The sequence below is a fragment of the Centruroides vittatus genome, unplaced genomic scaffold, assembly GCF_030686945.1.
Source record: "Centruroides vittatus isolate TY-2023 unplaced genomic scaffold, ASM3068694v2 contig_882, whole genome shotgun sequence".
Taxonomy (NCBI): domain Eukaryota; kingdom Metazoa; phylum Arthropoda; class Arachnida; order Scorpiones; family Buthidae; genus Centruroides; species Centruroides vittatus.
The window spans coordinates 3,757,686-3,775,757 of record NW_027122574.1 but is presented as its reverse complement, the minus strand read 5'-3'; the positions used below and the strand labels follow the sequence as shown (position 1 = coordinate 3,775,757).

The 18,072-nt window shown below is 31.8% G+C and overlaps 1 protein-coding gene across 1 annotated transcript; it reads right to left on the bottom strand.

The window, feature by feature from the left end:
- Positions 1 to 2,375: 2,375 nt before the first annotated feature.
- Positions 2,376 to 18,000, bottom strand: LOC136983392 (kinesin-like protein KIF12). The gene is made up of 17 exons (XM_067280105.1): positions 17,923 to 18,000; positions 17,278 to 17,355; positions 17,139 to 17,214; positions 14,823 to 14,950; positions 14,685 to 14,757; positions 14,468 to 14,605; positions 14,264 to 14,396; positions 13,959 to 14,201; positions 13,774 to 13,892; positions 12,151 to 12,255; positions 10,510 to 10,590; positions 10,374 to 10,434; positions 9,957 to 10,020; positions 9,763 to 9,870; positions 8,347 to 8,425; positions 5,148 to 5,242; positions 2,376 to 2,746 (listed from the first exon to the last, which is right to left on the bottom strand). Exons 1-17 carry the CDS (start codon positions 17,934 to 17,936, stop codon positions 2,476 to 2,478), a joined length of 1,866 nt encoding a protein of 621 aa, XP_067136206.1. The 5' UTR covers positions 17,937 to 18,000; the 3' UTR covers positions 2,376 to 2,475.
- Positions 18,001 to 18,072: the final 72 nt, after the last annotated feature.

The window sequence follows — 18,072 nt, the reverse complement described above, 5'->3', positions numbered from 1 at the left end:
TAGTTCTAAATTAGTTTAATATCAAATGTAACTTCACTTCGACATTTACGGTTTACCAACTATGGCTAATAGGTTAAACTTGCCTGCATTTGCCGCGTAATCCCAGATCTTTTTTCGCAGATAAACTACAATTAAAGCAGACAAAAGATGACGAGCAAAACCAAAATCAAATAGCAAAGCAAAATAAAAATCCATAACGACACTATAATTTAAAAAAATTGAATAACAAAATATGGATGGCCAGATGGCCGATCAGATAAGGCAGGGGTCACCAAACTTTTTTCACAGCTGGCCAGATAACAGAAAGACACACAACCATTTTGTTCAATATAGTATACCAAATACACAAAAAATAAAGAGAACTAACATATTTACTTACCAATACACAAACACAATCGCTACAGCAAGCTCGTAATCGCTTTTCTTAGAAACTTTATTGTAGTACCTACAATGTTATACAAAAAGTGCTCTGATATCCAGTCACAAAAAGTCGCCAAATTTTTTCTCACTGATTTTCCAAAAAATTATATTACTGTCAGATGCAAAAATTAGATTGGACCAATTTTGGCATTTTACTTACATTTATTTTAATTTTTTCTACATAGTAAGTTTATCTACAATCTATACTTCTATATAAATAATTACTGCCCCACTGCGGCAGTGGGTGGTAATTCGGTGACCCCCGATATGTACAGAAGAAAAACCTGACGTTTCGAGGTCTCCCGAGCCAAAAATGTAAAAATCTCGTAAAGTCATTTTTTGACTGATCGTCATACTTTTCCTCTGTTATATACGGCAGAGCAGATAAAGTAAAAATTATAATTTTACCATATTTATCTTTTTGATTATTCATAATTGAAACGGCAGGATTGCCAAGGTAATAAAGATGCCTGTCTACAGCTCTAGGGACTACAGTGCTTCCCGTGGCCATATGAATAAAACCACGGAACTGTGGTAATCGGTCTCGGGTAGGCGCGTCAACAATGGGCCAAGTGGAATTTCTGAGTTTTCTTTGCAAGTCTAACACCTAAATAAGAGCCACTTTTTCTAAGAAAAGACCTTCCAGGAGGTACTCCCCTTGGCATATAGCCAGCGCCATTGAGAACCTGGGAAAAACTCCTCAGACTTACAAAATCAGGGTTATCAGTGTAAAACTAACAGAATAAGCCTTTTAAAGCAGAATGTTCGTTGACAAGACTCTTGTTTATAAAATCATATTCCATGTGTTTTGGACATGTCTAGCATGTATGTCTCTATTGTAAATATAATTAGGAAAAAAAAAATTGGCGTATATTTTGTAAACTTCAAACAAATCGCGGTGCCGTCCTGGCTTACCAGCTTAGAGGTATGAAGGAGTACATGCCAGGAGTTGCAATTTGGCACAGAGTATTTGGTGCCCAAATTATGCGCGCATAAAAAAAATCAGACTTGAAGGTACTCGGGGAACCGAGTCAAAATAAAATACAAAATGGCGACACACTACAAACAGGCATTAGTGCGAGATTTGCGCATGCGTTGCTCGTTGAGAAGTTAAAAATGCGAACGTTGCGAAAATCGAATTTTGACAAACGAATCTTTGAAAAAACCCATTTACCTGTCACACGTTATCTTGGTCGCAACGCGCTGACCTCGACCGGTTGACTCGAGATATATCGTTTCAGCATCGGAACGTTTTTAAAACTAGATGGCGCTAGTCGTTATATTAATAATTTTATATTAAAACTAACTTCCGAAATTTAATTTTTTTCCTTTTTACATTTATTAATATATATATATATTGTTTCTGCAAAATATAAAGAAAAAATAATTTCGGACGATACAATAGCCACGATTATTTTTTGGACAATGAATAAGGGCGCGTTTTTGTATGTAGCGAAATGACGTCACGAGCAGCGTTGGCCATTTAGAAACGGGTTTCAGAGGATTAGCTGTAAAGTGCTTCTCCAGCGCTGCATAAAAAACGCGCCCTAAGTTAATTTCACCGAAAACGTAACGTGGACGATCTTGTAGTCGTGGCCGGCGAAGTTTGAACAAAACCAGCAATACCAAAGAAGATTATAGAATAAGAACGAGACCCGCCTTCAGCGTCAGTGATCCCGCTTATTAGCGAGTCTTGTCCCAAACACGGCCTTGCCGTTTTACTTGTTTAGTATAAAAAGCTGTGTATTTCATTTGTAAAAAAAAAAAAAAAATGGCTGAAGATTGTTCTACCTGCGGACTTCATACAAGTTTTCGACACCCTACATATCGCCCACGTCCTGAATTGCCTTACTCCATTAATCTTGCAGGCCTGTCTCTTGTATCGAGTCCTCCTAACGAGGAGCCAAAAATTAAAAAAAAAAAAAAAAACAAAAATCGAATTTATTGGAAATATAAACGTTTGAAGAATTTAATGACATCGAGTCTCTTACATTTCAATTCAAAATACATATATATATTTGAAAAATATATATTATTTTACATTTAAATTATAATTCAAGAGTCTGTTTGTTCTCTCGCGGACTTTCTGGTATTTTTCTTTTTGCTTCTAGCTGTTTCGGATTTCAAAGGGGGTAGTTTTTGGCTGGCGCTAAGATTTCTGTTAGCGGATAGAACGAGATCGGGTTGGGATTTGGACGAGTGACTACTACTGGTATTTGCGTTCCTCGATGATTTGTCAATGGGAACGGGTATTCCACTCCACGAATTTCTTCTCTGTTTATTTCGACTTTTCCTTTCTTCCGGGGTTCGATTCAATTCGCGTAAGCTGCAAAGCAACGAATATGTTTGTAATTTATTCATATAAAATTTCTCTTAAGTCCGGTTCTACAGGAAAAAATTAGAATATTTCAGTAGATAAAAAAAACAAAATTTAGATTGAATCCGTGGTTTAGATTTGCCTCTATCCAGAAAAAGCTATGGTTTTTGATATGACTATGCTAAAAGTTATGATCTATACTTAAATAAAGCAAATTCTTATCAAAAACTGTGAGTTAGATGTGATGATTAGTAATAGTTCGCGCAGCGAAAGAGTAGACATAGGTTAGCCTGAGCAGGAAGGGTCTACGTTATTTGAGTGGGTTGGAAGAAGGCATGTGATCGACGTTTGAGTATCGTTAGAATTAAGAGTAATAAGAAAATTTCTAAAAAAATAAAACAAAAATATTTATAAAATTCGTATAAAAACGTTTTAGAAATTAAAAAAAACAGCTGAAAGAAATTAGATCATGTCTCAATTCTACGTCACTTTCCATTCCTTTTATCTGACAGATACTTTCAACTTAGGCTGACTTATGTCTATTCTTTCGCTGCTCGCTGCTGTATAAGGCAGAGATGTCCAACCCACGGCACCGAGGCCGGATGGCCGAGCGGTCAAGGTGTCAGCCTACCGCTCTGGGGGACCCGGGATCGAATCCGAACGGGTCGAATAATCCCCAGGAATTTTTCGGGGGGTGGTCCGTTCGGATATGTCGGGCCCCGTCCCTCACCACCCGGTCGCCCCATTGTGGGCATGGCCGAACCCATAATGGGCCTACTAAAAGAGGCCCTCTTAGTGCCCACAGGGCGAAAAGAGTTAAAAAAAAAACCCGCGGCCCTCTGCACCATAAATTTTTAAGCTATACTGTATTTTCATTTATTTTGGTAAACTATGTCGTAAAAATTATTCTCGTTACACTCGATACACTTTGATGTCGTATTGACGTAATCGGTGTTAGAAAGAAAACTGTTTTTTCTAGAGAACTGTTAAGCATGTGGGGTAGATGAAAAACGTCGAAACTGCTGAAATAAATAGGTCGAATGATTCCCATTCAACTAACATTCTTAGAATTAAGACTAGTACCATAAAAGCAGGTATCGACAATATTATAAAAGGAAGGCGATGTCAAAAATAGCATTAAATTTATTTTTATTTTGTGTGAGAATAATTTTTTTTCCTACTGTCAATTATACAGTATTTTTTGTAATTATATACAGTCAAACCTGTTTTTATGCGGGGGATAGGGACCGCATAAAAGAAAATGCATAAAAAAAAATCGCGCGAAACTTCACGAGTGGCTATAAAAAATAGTTTTCGCAACATAATTAAAAAAATATTTTTTATGCGGTGAATAGGAACCGCATAAAAAAAGTCTCACGTAGAAAATAACTCGAAACCGTACGAAATAACTAGGAATTGCTTTTTTAACTCCTTGGGCCTTTTTCTGCAACACCTAATGGGGAAAAAATCCTCTAAGAATTTTAATTTTTATATTAATTAATTATTTCCATTTAAATACGAATCTAACATTAAAAAGTTAAAAATAATCGTTAAATAATGATTTTATTTGATAAATATAGCTGCAGGAAGTGTTATTTCATTTAACAAGGCGTGAAATTTCACACCCGCAGTCTAAAGCTGGAGGGGAGCTAACTTACCGCATCTGTTCAAATATAACATAATATTTATGGTTTTTATGCTATTAAAATAAGAGGGGACCGAAATAAACGTATGAGAAAAAAATTTTACTGAATAAAAAATGAAAAAACCTGATGTCATAGAAAACAACCAATAGAGTTTTTAAAAATTTTACAGGAGTCAATTATGTTCCAATTTGATTGAAATTTTCATATACCGCACAAAACAAGTCGCACAAATAAAAATCGCACAGAAAAAGACCGCAGAAAAACAGGTTTGACTGTATATTTGTTATTAAAAATTTAATATTCACATTTTGAACTTTTTAAAAGCATGTATTTATATAAAGTACCTTTGTGGCCCGGTGAATATATATTTTTTAGGATAATCTGAAATCCATTGTTAACAATACGCGTTCCGATACCATTAATAACATTAAAGAACAACTTTGTGCTATTTACTTGCAGTTTTTAGCATAGCGTGACTCTACACGCAACAGGATTTAACCATTAGCTTTTATAATCATTTTCCCTGTAGAACGGTCTTATGAAACATCTTGTTTAATTAATTTTTTAATTAATATATATGCTGTTTATATATAAATAATATGATCATGAGCGCCAAATCTAAAGAGCCGAATCGACCCTTTAGAGTTAGCTTCCGCGTATAAGATCATTTAAAAAGTTCGCAAGAATATTTTTTTGGTTTTGTTTCCATTCGATGATATGTGGTTTATACACTAGGTTTTAACCTTTTAGTATTATATATTTACCTTTTACCGATGATTTTTGTCGATTGAGTAATGGGTCTACTATTCGAAGTTTTGGGCGATTCCGTTTCTGGCATATCATTGCTTACTTTCTCCAACTAAATGTAGAAAACAATACATATAATTAGTTGTATGTACAGTATATATAAATGCATATTTCTGTTGAATCGACATTTCTAAATAAATTATCGATTAAGAAAAAGATCAAAGACCAAAAAAATCACCCAAATTTTGTATTTACTTACGTTAAAGTTTTTCATGTAGGTCTATATAATTTTATATCGTGACATTCTTTAAATTCTAACACAGAATATTCTTAAAATGTTTATATATCGAACAAAATTTGTGTGTTAATTTGCATTATGTAAAGTTATATTAGTCGGCATAGGTCTTGCAAGAATTAGCTTGTAATAGTGTTCGGATACTATCGATAGCAATATCCATTGATATCTATCAATATTTTTATGCAAAACATCGATACTATCGGTTATCCGATTTACAATCGATTGCTAACCAATTAATGTAAAATGGACATCTACTAAAGACAGTAAACAATCGGATTGATTTAATAAACAAACAAACTACAGTATACTTCAATTAACTTTTTTTCAGAGATAATGTCTCCGGCTGTCGAAAATGTTCTCTCGGAGCTGACAGAGGAACCACAAATACGGCCGTATTTGTGATAAATTGTTTTCGAATTACCGAAATAAGGGTATCTACCGTTGTTGACTAAAAATTGAAACAGTTTGGAATTTTAAAGCTCGATAGATCGTTCGATATACTGCCAAAAAGCAATAAGTGCGAGCGCTGTTGAATTATTTGTATTTGGTGAATGTGAAAACGAACAAGATAATAAAGAAATAAGTCTAAATAACGCACCCGATCTTTTTGACTTTTTAAGAAAGAGTAAATCCTTCTTAAAAAATCAAAAAGATCGGGTGCATTATTTAGACTTATTTCTTTATTATCTTGTTCGTTTTCAAGTCCGAATGATTCGGTATCCATCGAAGCTAAATTTATTGTATTTGCAAGTTCATTTGTTATAGCTTTTAAAAAATTCATATAGTTCTCCTTAAGTCGAAAAGTGGGCCGTTTAAGTTAATATAGGATCCAAAATTGTTGAACTGCCATATATAGTTCGTGTTTCGTAACCATTTAATCTCCTGATTACTCCTTTTAATGATTACAAAAACTTTTTACCGTATTCTATAGCAACGGAATTTTCTAGCTTGATGTAAATCCATGAAGAATTGCAACGATTGAACATATTGTAACGTACTGTACGTATCACCCGAAACGCTGTTAGTTGCTTGTTCAAAAAGTTCCAAACAATTAAAGCTTTCATGCGAAACAATTTCTTCGGCTGTCGGTGGCAAGGAAGATTTTGGTAATGAAATAAAGGAGAGTCCTACATCATCTTTTAATTCCAATAACCTTCTTATATTTAAATAAATGTTCCAACGAGTCACTACTTCCCGAGTTACTTTTTAGGCGTTTTTCCTTGTTCGGTTTGAATATCTTGAAGTTTATCAGAAACTTTGATCACAGTTTTAAAGTGCGTTACAATTTCTTTATTCTCATCTCCAACTAGAGCATCCTAAACAACGAGGTTTAAGTTATGGACAAAACAAAGTAAATTAGATTCCCAATTTTTAATATGCTGCACGCACCTAACATGTCTGCATTGTACATAGTTATACATACGATTTTATCTTCTAGAGACCTTTAAAAAAATATATATATTTTCATCATAGTTGCTATATTTGAGATCATGAGCAGTAGACACTCGACGTTTCAAGTACACACGATGTTAAAAATAAAATGGCACGTTACAGTTAAATATAACTGATTATAGAAGTCCACATATCGGTTGTTATGGATATGTTTCATTCCACCGATCATAACTTTCAATTTTTTTTACACTTTTTGTATAAGTTGAGTACAAGTATATTTTGGAGGAGTAATTTATATTTTGGTTCTAACTCGTGTATAAATTGCACAACTCCCTTATCTTGAAGAATACGGTCGCGAATCACACACAATGAATATTGCCAATATTTTATTTATATGATCACTTAAATTTGACGGGTTTCCTGATGTTTTGTACATTCTTTTTTTTTACATAAAATATATTTCGCAATCTTTTGTCAATTTGGAAATATTCTTAAATATTATTATTTTTTTCTGATGGACATTCTACAATTTAAAGATAACAGAAATATTGTTTTCCTTGATATTACTGAGAACTACACAGCTAACGGATAAATTTAGAAAGAATAGACAGAACTTTACTCAAAGGTGACAATATTAAACAATTTTTAAGTTAATTTTAAAACATGATAAGAAAATAAATATTAATTCATGTAAAAAGTACGATATAAAATTGAACTATCGATAGTATCCGAGCACTAGGTTATCGATAGTATCCGAGCACTAGTTTGTAATAGGCCTACTTAGGTTAATTAAGCATTAATAGGGAGGAAAACTTTAGTTAAATGTAAATAATAATAATGTAATAGTTCGAGTCGACAGACGTTTATATTGACGAAGACGTTTTACACAAATAAAAAGTTGTAACCAAAATAACAAAGGGTTTCTTATACGCACAAAAATTAACAGAAAGTCGAGCGTTTTGTGACATATCGATCGAAAAAAGTTCTGTCTACACTCAAATCGCTCCAAATATTCGAAAAGTTCAAATGTCTGCCCTCTACGGACCGAGAGCCCAGAAGTTCAAAAAGTGGTAGATTGGAGGGAAATCCATTTCAGTATAAAATTTAAAAATAACCAATAATAGAATTTACAAAATATTTATTTAACACGAAATGTTCATTTAAGAAAGATTAATGAATTCAAATAATATTAATCGTTAAAAATATGGCAATGACGTTAAAATGGAGAAAGAGATAGAATTGTGCGTCACTCAAAACTGACGCACGTTAGGTCATGCGGGAAAAATTGTTCTGATTGTACTAATTTCATGTCACACGAAATGCTTTGTTCTTTAGTTATGTGTGAATAAAATCATACAATGTTTCAGAAAAAAACGTTTAATTTATACATTTTTATCGAATTTGTTTTAAAAGATAGTATATTCATTAAAAGTATTTTTAAATCTATAAAACGGCATTTTTTTAAGCTAAAATTTATTTGAAATTAAAAAATCGAAAAATAAAACTTGCCACCTTCTTTTTTTTACCTCTTTTTCCAGATTTACTAAAGATTTCCACGATCCCGAATTTGATAAAGCGGCAAGCGTAGAATCCAAAAATGCAGCGCTAAAAACAATTTATTACTCTTAATACATTAATTAAAAATATATTTTAAAAATTATACATTAATTCTATTTATTTAAGCCAAACTTTTCGAAATAAATTGATTACAAATATAAATAAAATAGACTGAAACATTGTTCTAAAAAATAATTTACAATTTCAACCAGCACCTACAGAGTGTACTATGTCAATTATATTGGTTTTGATTTTACTCTTTCCACCAAGTGGCCACTAAGAGGGTATTTTTATCAAAGCCACAGTGAATTTGGCCAGGTTCACAATGGTGCGGCCGGTTGGTGTAGGACGGGGGTCGACATATCTGTGACAGACCACCTCTCCGAAAAATTCTTGGAGTTATTCAAACAGTTCGGATTTGTTCCTGTTCCTCGAGCGTTAGGCTGACACTATAACCGCTCGGCTATCCGACCGTCGGCACTTTGCTATCCTATTTCATTAATTATAACTGATTTTAAAAAATTGAATAAATAAACAACAAATATTGGTACGGCTAATGTTCGGAAAAAATATCTAAATTTTAAAGGTTTTTGGTTCACGAAAGTGTCAAGTTTTATTAGAAACAAAGAGAGACGACTCGAATAACAATACGTGGAGTAGCGCATTCTATAAGAATATTTGATTATTTTTATTGTGTAGTAGTATTCACAGAAGCTATTTTATTGATGTAAAATAGTGCAACATTAGTATACAAACAGTGTAACAGCAAAAGCAGGAATAAATATGGCGAATTGACCGTTGAAATGCGCTATTATATAATTACTTTGGCTTCGACGTTTTATTTATAAATGATTAAGTAATTCAGCAGAAAAGACGTTTGGTTGATTTTTAAAAAAATTATTTTTAAGAAACTTTTGGAAAATTTAATAATTTGAAGCTAAATGAAACCTTTCTGCTAATTTTTTCATCAAATAAATGCATTTTTTGGTATTTATTTTTAATCGCGCAATTACACATTTTGAAACTTAAAATTATTTTTTTATTTATATCTTAAAGCTCAAGATTTTATTTGAAGTTTATTTTAAAAATCAAATTTTAAAGTATCTCTCAATGGTTAATTCATTTTTGTGGACGATAATGATTAAAAATTGTAATGAGCTTTACAATTTTTATGCAAATTTATCGATAAGAATCAATAATCATAAATAAATATACCTGGTTATTATTTTTTGAGGTCAAATTTATTAAATATTACGAAATGCATGCGACATTTTGACATATTCCATGCAATTTAAGAAAGAAACGACCGAAATTTATGGTCAACATTGCATGTAAATTTGAATCTGATTTATTTAGAAATATTTTTATAATGATTTACGATTTACCTTTCCATTTCTGCAAGTTTTCTAGACAATTTATCATTTTCTCTACACGCTAATTCATGATCTCTCGTTAGCAATTCCTTCATTTCGTGAAGCTGCGAATTTTCCGCTCTGAAACCATAAAAAAACATTTTGCAATTTCGATCCATCTCGTTTTATATTTTATTGTTTCTTATCGCTAAAAACCATATATTAACCTTAATATTTCGTTTTCTTGCATGTATTTTTGAAGCATCGTCCTAATATCTTCGTCTTTAATATCTGAAAAACATTTTTAATATAATATTCCGTAGAATTTTTGTAAATAAAATATTAAATTTATGATGTTTCAATAAAACTTCTGCATATAATTATTTCTTCTTACGGCTAATAGTTGCGAATGGCACAAGCAGAAACGTTTATTTTGATTTAAAATGATCTAAATAATTTTTTATTATATTAATAAAATAATTAAAATATTAAGTAAATCGTATTTAACAAAAATTATAATCGGAACATTGTTTTATTTTCTGATGATGTATGAAAAGGGAGCCAAGAGTAAGGGCGCTTTTAAAGTTCGTCCATTGAGAATTTTTTGTAAATTTTCAAGTCCGTAAGTAAATTATATTTTTTACCTTTTAAGGATAATCCATTATGAATAAAAGGTTTATTAAATAAATCTTGATTAAGGTTGACCTAAAAAACGAATTCCAAAGTTTAATTCATTACAATGAATCCATTTATTTAATTAAAATTAACCAATAAATATACCTGACTACGTAAATAATTGTTTTCCATTCGAAGTAACTTCACTTCTCTTTTTAAACTAAGAATTAATTGTTCTCTCGGATCCTAAAACGAATTGAGTGATTATCAACTTCATGTATTACAATATCTAAATTTCGAGAGTTCCTCGAGTTGTTCTGGGAGACAAACGGAACATATTCTACAAATTATAATCGCAAAAGTGATTGATACGTAACCTTACATTTTTGATCATGGGACACTTTGATTCAATAATATACTTGTGAAAAAATCCCAAAAAATTAAATAAAAATTTATCCCTGGAAATTATCTACGGACGACCATGCTTGAACAGTTGAAACTATGATTTTTTTGGATTTCACGTCTACACTCTGATCTGGTGTAGCCTCATATTCTCAATAGTGACAACCTTATCCATAACTGAATTAATTAATTTCTCTAAGAAAATCGATCACTTTCCTTCTCGAAGAAGGAAAGTGATCGAAGGAAAACGCTGAAGAAACCATGTTTGAATCGCGCACACACCGAAAACGAATTAAGAAGCTAATGCGCAGTATAAAACGAAAAGTACGCTGCCGAATATCTGAAAAAGCAATACTTTCTGTTCCACGAGAAAAAGATATTACTGTATTTCTGACTCGTGTTTGGTTACGCTTAGCGGAAGCCATATCGTATAAAACGAAAAGTACGTCTCGCTAGCTGCTATTCTCGCGTTTGCATGGCGTAGCCTAAGCTAATTTACAAAAAGTTAAGCGAGCATTCGTATGAAACAGAATATTTTAGGCTTCTTACTTAGTTGCTTGTAATCTAGACCAGTGTTTTCCAACCGCACGTCCGTGGATTGATTCCGGTACCGCAGGAAAAATATTTGACCATACTGACGCTGGCGCAATTGATTACGGGTAATATTTAAATATAGAGTTACTGTACGTATTGTACTTTGTTACTTTGTAACTCTAGATACGTATATATAGTGTAAGCAACATAAATAAGCATCGCATATAATTACAGATCCTTGTAAAATTATCCATAATTTTTCCGCGATGAGAAGGTTGAGAAACGCTGATCTAGACGAACCCTTTATCGATAATAACAAATTTGAATTACAATTAAAACGTGTTTTAATTCAAAGTTAAATTTATATTAGACTGCAATAAAAAATGTGGAAATTCCGCACAGTGACGTCGAATTAAACATTTTGCCGATCGTATTCAAGCATTGTTATAATGTCAGGAATAGCGGTTCCAGTAGACTATAAAAATGAGCGTCATACATTACGTAAGAAGCTTCAAACTATGATTCAATGTCGGATCAGCGCTCCCACAAGGAGGCACTGGTTGCAATCGGAGCTAACTTGGCCTTGAAAACAAAGCACATTCCTTATTTTCAAAGCCAAGTTTTGGTCAGCATACAACCAAGTTGCATGAGACAATGGATACATATCGTTTATTAGTTTATATCAGCGGAATAAGCTAGAAGTCACGAAATTTTTGCTGTTTGTTGATAATGGAATTTGGAGTCCCAATATAGGGACGCCTCGGGTCACGAATGACACTCAATTTCTGCTAGTGTGATTTACCTTTGCTGTAAATCTTAATTCTATTAAATGATAAAAATATTAAAAGGATTATAAATATAAATACTTACCATAATAATTACGGGTTTAGTTTTAATTCTTTTCGCTCTCGATGCGTAACGTAACGTGTTCAACGTTTCGGGAACGTTCGATTTGTGCGGCGAGACACAAGCAATCTGTGTATATTAATTTTTATTAAAACTTTTCTCACACAAAAATAGTCTTATTTATTGAAAATTTTATATTTTTATTCGATTTTTACTGTTTTTTTTTGTTGAAGACAAAAAAAGCTAATTACTGCCGCTTTAAGCATTTTATAAATGATACGGGTATTTTTATGTTAATTTTAGTGTTTACTGTTTAATTCATATAAAAAATTAGGTTATAATGAATAATTTTAAAGAATTTTGCAGAAAATTGGAATAATACTAATGCAACAATTATTGTAAATAAATTGTTACAAATTGCGAAAAGTACAAGTAGAAGATACAAATTGGTAAGAATAAAACTTTTAATTTGGTCAATGACGGTAACACAATTAACGGTTTTTATACATATACAAGAGTGCTCTTGACCATAATTAGTAAATTTATAAAATGAATTTATTGTAAAATTAAATAGTTATAAAGAAGAATCTTCCTTTACGCGGTATCCTGTTGATACGCAATCCTTGCCTAAAACACCCACATTGTAATTTTTACTTCAAAATGAACACAGTTCTATAGAAACATTACATATTAACATTATTTTAATTATTTGAATACTTACCGGTAAATTGATTGCATTTGCACTAAAATATATCCAGAAAATTTCATAACACGCAAAATATTGAAACAGCGGTGAAAAATTGAAGCACTCAGTTTGTTTTAACTCTTTTTTTTGCCAATTTTCAAAGAATATTATTTTTTAGTTTTAGATTAAACGTAATTAGTGAGCACTCAGGATTTAATCTTACTGTTAGAGCTGAGTTGAACGTATAAAAAAAATTTAATTCGAATTCAACACAACTTTCACCTTATGTGACGGCTGGTTTATAAGTAGTGTAGAAATAGAAGACATGACATAGTATAAACAAAAAAAAAAAAAAAAAAAAAAAAATTTAGGTTAGTTACCTATGGTTCCAAGATGGCGGCTCGTCTCTGATTCCAGCAAATAGAAGGGAAACAGTGGGGACGCACGTTCTAACCTAACCTAATCTATTCTAATAAATTACCATAATTATTACCAACAAATTAGAATAGGTTAGGTTAGAACGTGCGTCCCCACTGTTTCCTTTCTTCTATTTCCTGAATTTTGGTTATTCCTGAAATATGGTTCCAAGATGGCGGCTCCTACGAGCCGCCATCTTGAAACCATAGGTAACATTAACCGAATTTTAATTAGGAAAATATTTTTGGAAAATTTTCTAGTGTTTCTTTTATCTTTGGGGGGTGCTAGGGTCCCTTGGCCTCCTGGGTGCGCCACTAAACGTAACTGACGAAGTACAGTGAATCTGAGAAAGACTGACATGTGTCTTTTCTTTTTTCTTTATCTAGAGACTGATTTGCATAGTTAGAGGGTACTACAAATCATTCGCAGTTCTCTTGTTTATAAAATTCCTCACAAAATTCAGTTTTTTTCCCTTTTTACAAATTATAGAGTTAAGATTTCTTCATGATAAAATATTAATTAAAAAATAAGAAAGTAATTATTACCATAAGAGCCATGCCACTTCCACTCATGCTGTCAGCCAATAACTTAGTTAAAGTACTATCTCGATACGGAATATGCCCATTTCTCTTTTTTGGATCGGACAGAGCGGAGATACAATTTCCTAAATTCAAATATTTTGAAAATTCTAAAAAATTTCAAAAAATTAACATTTTGCAAAATTAAATACCTAAAACGAGTAAAGATTTATTTATATTGTTGGCTTCTTTCAGAACATCTCCCTGGCTGTTTGTCTTTTTAGTTTTTTCCGATCCCGCTAAATCGACTAGGGAAAGTTTTCCGTGACGTCGTATGAAATTTGTTGGATCGTCGGGATCGCAAATTTCTGACGTCAGCATTAATGCCAACATGGCATGACTACGACTGGAATGCTCGTTCATCATATGGCTACGCACTTGTCTATTTTTCTGCCCTTGTTAAATAAAAGTAAACGTTAGTAAGATATCAGAAAGAATATAGAAATCGTGACGTTACCTTCCTCTAGAACTCCTTCCAAATCTCCAAGATCTTCACACTCCACTACAAAGAGATTTTCGGCGTAAAAACCCCTTTCTTTAGACCATCTCACAGATAAAGCTTTATCTGAAGGATTCAAAAGATCGAGCACCTGAGAGATAATTCACAAATTAATATATTTTTATGAAAATTTTACGGGATTTCTATATAAAGCCAACACACTTGTTCTCTATATATTTCTAAATAGGAGGCTTGAACCACATAATCTAACCCAGTTCTTAATTTTATTTGATTAAAAAGATAAATAAAACTCATTTGTACAATTCCGGGTTCTTGTTGTTTCAAAGAGTTATTTTCTACCTACATATATAAAAAAGTAAATTTTTTAGATAAAAATATGATTATTTTAATGAAATTAACGTCAGTATTAAGTATGTACATCATTACATCCTGTCAGGGTATAGGTTTTCCCAGCTCCCGTCTGGCCATATGCGAATACTGTACATGAAAATCTATAAAAAAAATATTTTAAATAATTATTTTTCAAATTAAATAATTGAAAATAAATGACAATTACCCGTCTAGTGCCATGTCGATCATTTTTTTAATGCCACAAAATTCGAAAACGTCTTCTTGCGAGGCTTCTGGTTCGAAAACTACATTGTAGGTGAATATATGTGACTGATTAGCCGTTTGATCTACCATCTAAAAATATACAATCGCATGTCTTAATTTTTTTTGATGTAAAAATAAGATATTTGAATTCTAAAAGATTTTTTTTTCACATTAAGCCAAACATCGAGCAAAAAAATCAATACACTTTTGACTTTTAAAAGTCGTTATATAGTTTTTCAAGTCATATTTCACTCTTATTCTCTTCAGTCGTAAACAGAAATAATCAAATTGCATAGGTTATTTAAATTAGTGACGTCTATAGAATTTTAAAAAATTCTGTAGAAATGACTACTAGAATCTTGTTGATGGCAGCTATATCGCATGGCCATAAATCTTCATGAAGATTTATAATATACGAGTGACATTTACAGAAATCTCTAGTTTAGCTTTTAAAATCTTGTTAAAATTCTTATTAGATTGTTCAGAGTCATACTTAACAATAGATTTCAGAATCTTGATAAAGATTCAGTCCTGAAGATAATACAAAATTCTATGAGTTACTTCTAATAAATCCTATAGAAATAGTGCCAACCAATGGCCGAATGATAGTTGAGTGCAGGTTAGCACCTGACTAACAGGCTATCCATGTGAAGTTTTCCTGGGTGTTATTTAGACTGCGTTTTTAATATCTAAATAGGGTCCAATTTTTCATTGGAAGTCCTCCTGCGAGGTACTCCCCTTTGCATATCGCCCACGTGTCGCGTTGCCTTATTCCATCATTGCTCTTCCTACAAAAATCACTTGGTATGACTGAAAATCCTGTCGTTATCTGAGTACAAGGATTCACAATTCTGATCAGATTTAAACTGAAAAATGCCAAAACGACAGAGGGCTAAGGAGATTCGAAGCGAGAAAAAATTAAACTTGGAGCCAAATATTGCCCGATACTTTGAAAGTACATTAAGAAATTAAATATTTTGAAAATTTGATTATATTTAATGGTTAATGTTACCTTAGGTTCCGAGATGGCGGCGGTGGGAATTTTTCCCTATCTTGGCGATATGCGAACATGTAATTATTTTTATTTTTTAATTATTAAACGAGGATACCTTTAAGATTTTGAAAATATCCAGAAGAAATTCGATCTATCGGACAAAAATCTATCTTGTACAAACATTCGTCGATTATGTTATTACGAAGTATCGTAGCCGAAAATTTAACAAGACGTTAGAAAAAAAATGACCTATGTCAATAAATAATAATAAAATTAACAAAATCTATAAGCGAAATTAAAATATAGCGGTAGGACATAATAATTAATTATTTGGCTTTTTCGATGCCGTAGAAGTTTCTATAAATTAAAAATGTCCATAACTTGCGAATGTACAATTTGATATATGGAGCGAATATTAATCACGAAAGGCATACGTAGACCTACACTACTTTCGGACTGTTATAGATTTATTCATACGCATTACCTAGTTACGAATTTGTTTATTTAAATCCTTTATAGTAACTGTTGTGTCGGGTACCTATTGACACGTAATGCTAACTTTTTAGTTACAATAAATGCCATTTTTGGCAGTTTGACAAAAAATATTTTAAATGAGATGCTTTTTGTCAATTTCCTTAGATCCTTAAAAACGATGCTACTGTGGAACAGTTGAAGAGCATCTTAAATACATCTGAAAGGACCATAAATGCATCAAATGGTTTTAAAGATACATTAAAAGTTCTTGAGACTGTTTAACATATCTTTACTGTTCTTCAGGATTCAGTATTTTTAAACTCCTTCAAGGCGTCTTTAAAGAAATCTTTAAATTCCTTAAGATACTTTAAAGATATCTTAAAGAACTTTATAAAGGACTTTTCTTTGATTTTCTTTTAAGATGTTATTCTTTCTTTACCACACCTTTATATTGGTGCTACTTGCACATGGTATTATAACAAAGTGTAAAAAATCACAATTGAATCCATAAAATAATGAACAGAAAAGTTATGATGTGTACTAAGACGCTTAAACAACTCTTTTACTATGGATTACACTTTAAAAATTGGAGCAATCACCAATTCATTCCGTTTCTTGTCCATTGATTTCAATCGATCTGAAGAGCAATTTTCATCATATAAAAATCAATTTTCATTTCAATAGTTAAGTCAGATTGATTATAACTATTAACAGAGACGTTATGTAAGAATAAACCTTCTAAAGGAGCAGAAACATCTTAAAACGTTTAATTAATTAGTAAACAAGATCTTCATAAATAAGTAAATTTACCATTATCTGACCTGCTCCCGGAAATTGAACAGCTTGCACATTAACTCCTTTGTCATGATTCATTAAAGGACGTACCCTACACAAATTCACAACATTAGATTTGCGGAAATATCTTTAAAAATTTAAGGAAAGTACCAACCTAACCACAACTTTGATGCTCGTTTCTTCATCCTTAGAATCATCATCATAAATTTCTTCGGAAGCGGCGGTACTTGGTCTGATTTGAAATAAAGGAAGTGGCAGGCATAGAAAATGAAAACTTAACAAATAGCAGACCTTAAACATTGAATTTTTACAATTGACTGGTACTTAAATTGGCTTTTAAAAAATGCTACACTTCGCCACGTATAAATATTTTATAAACAGCGGCTTTTCATTGCCAGGAGGGCAATGAAAAGCCGTATTTATAATTTAACTGCCATATTTTTAAAGTAAATTAAAATAACTTACATTATTTTATAATACAAATTGCACTTGCGTTAATTAAATATGAAAAAAATTAATTAATTATTTTGTTAATTGGGTTGTATACCCGAAATAAATAATATTTAATACATAAAGCATCGAAAATATAAAGAAAATAAGTAAAAATAAAATAATTATTCGACGATTATAATTTAATTTTTTAAAGAAAATACAATTGATTAAAAAACTGAACACGTTTTGTTTAACTCGGTTAAACCATGCAATTAATTATAATTAGATTAACTTCTTAAGTTTTATTTACGCCGGAAAATAATTAAATCGTACTGAAAATTTATAAATAATTGTTTAAAGTACTTACTGACTGACGGACATTTTAAATTTTGAACGAAAGTAACCACATTTTCGACGAAAAAATTCCGTGCAACAGATCAGGTGTCGCCCTCCAGCGGACCAAGAGTAAAAAATCGGTTTTAACGTTTTTGGATCTTATTGGTTAAGCGGGTTAAAA

Excerpts from the sequence above, each read along its gene's own strand:
- LOC136983392 (XM_067280105.1), bottom strand. Across the intron at positions 14,758-14,822 it reads ATCGACATGGCACTAGACGG|ATTTTCATGTACAGTATTCG; the intron begins GTAATTGTCATT and ends TTTTTTTTATAG. Across the intron at positions 10,021-10,373 it reads TAATGGATTATCCTTAAAAG|ATATTAAAGACGAAGATATT; the intron begins GTAAAAAATATA and ends AATGTTTTTCAG.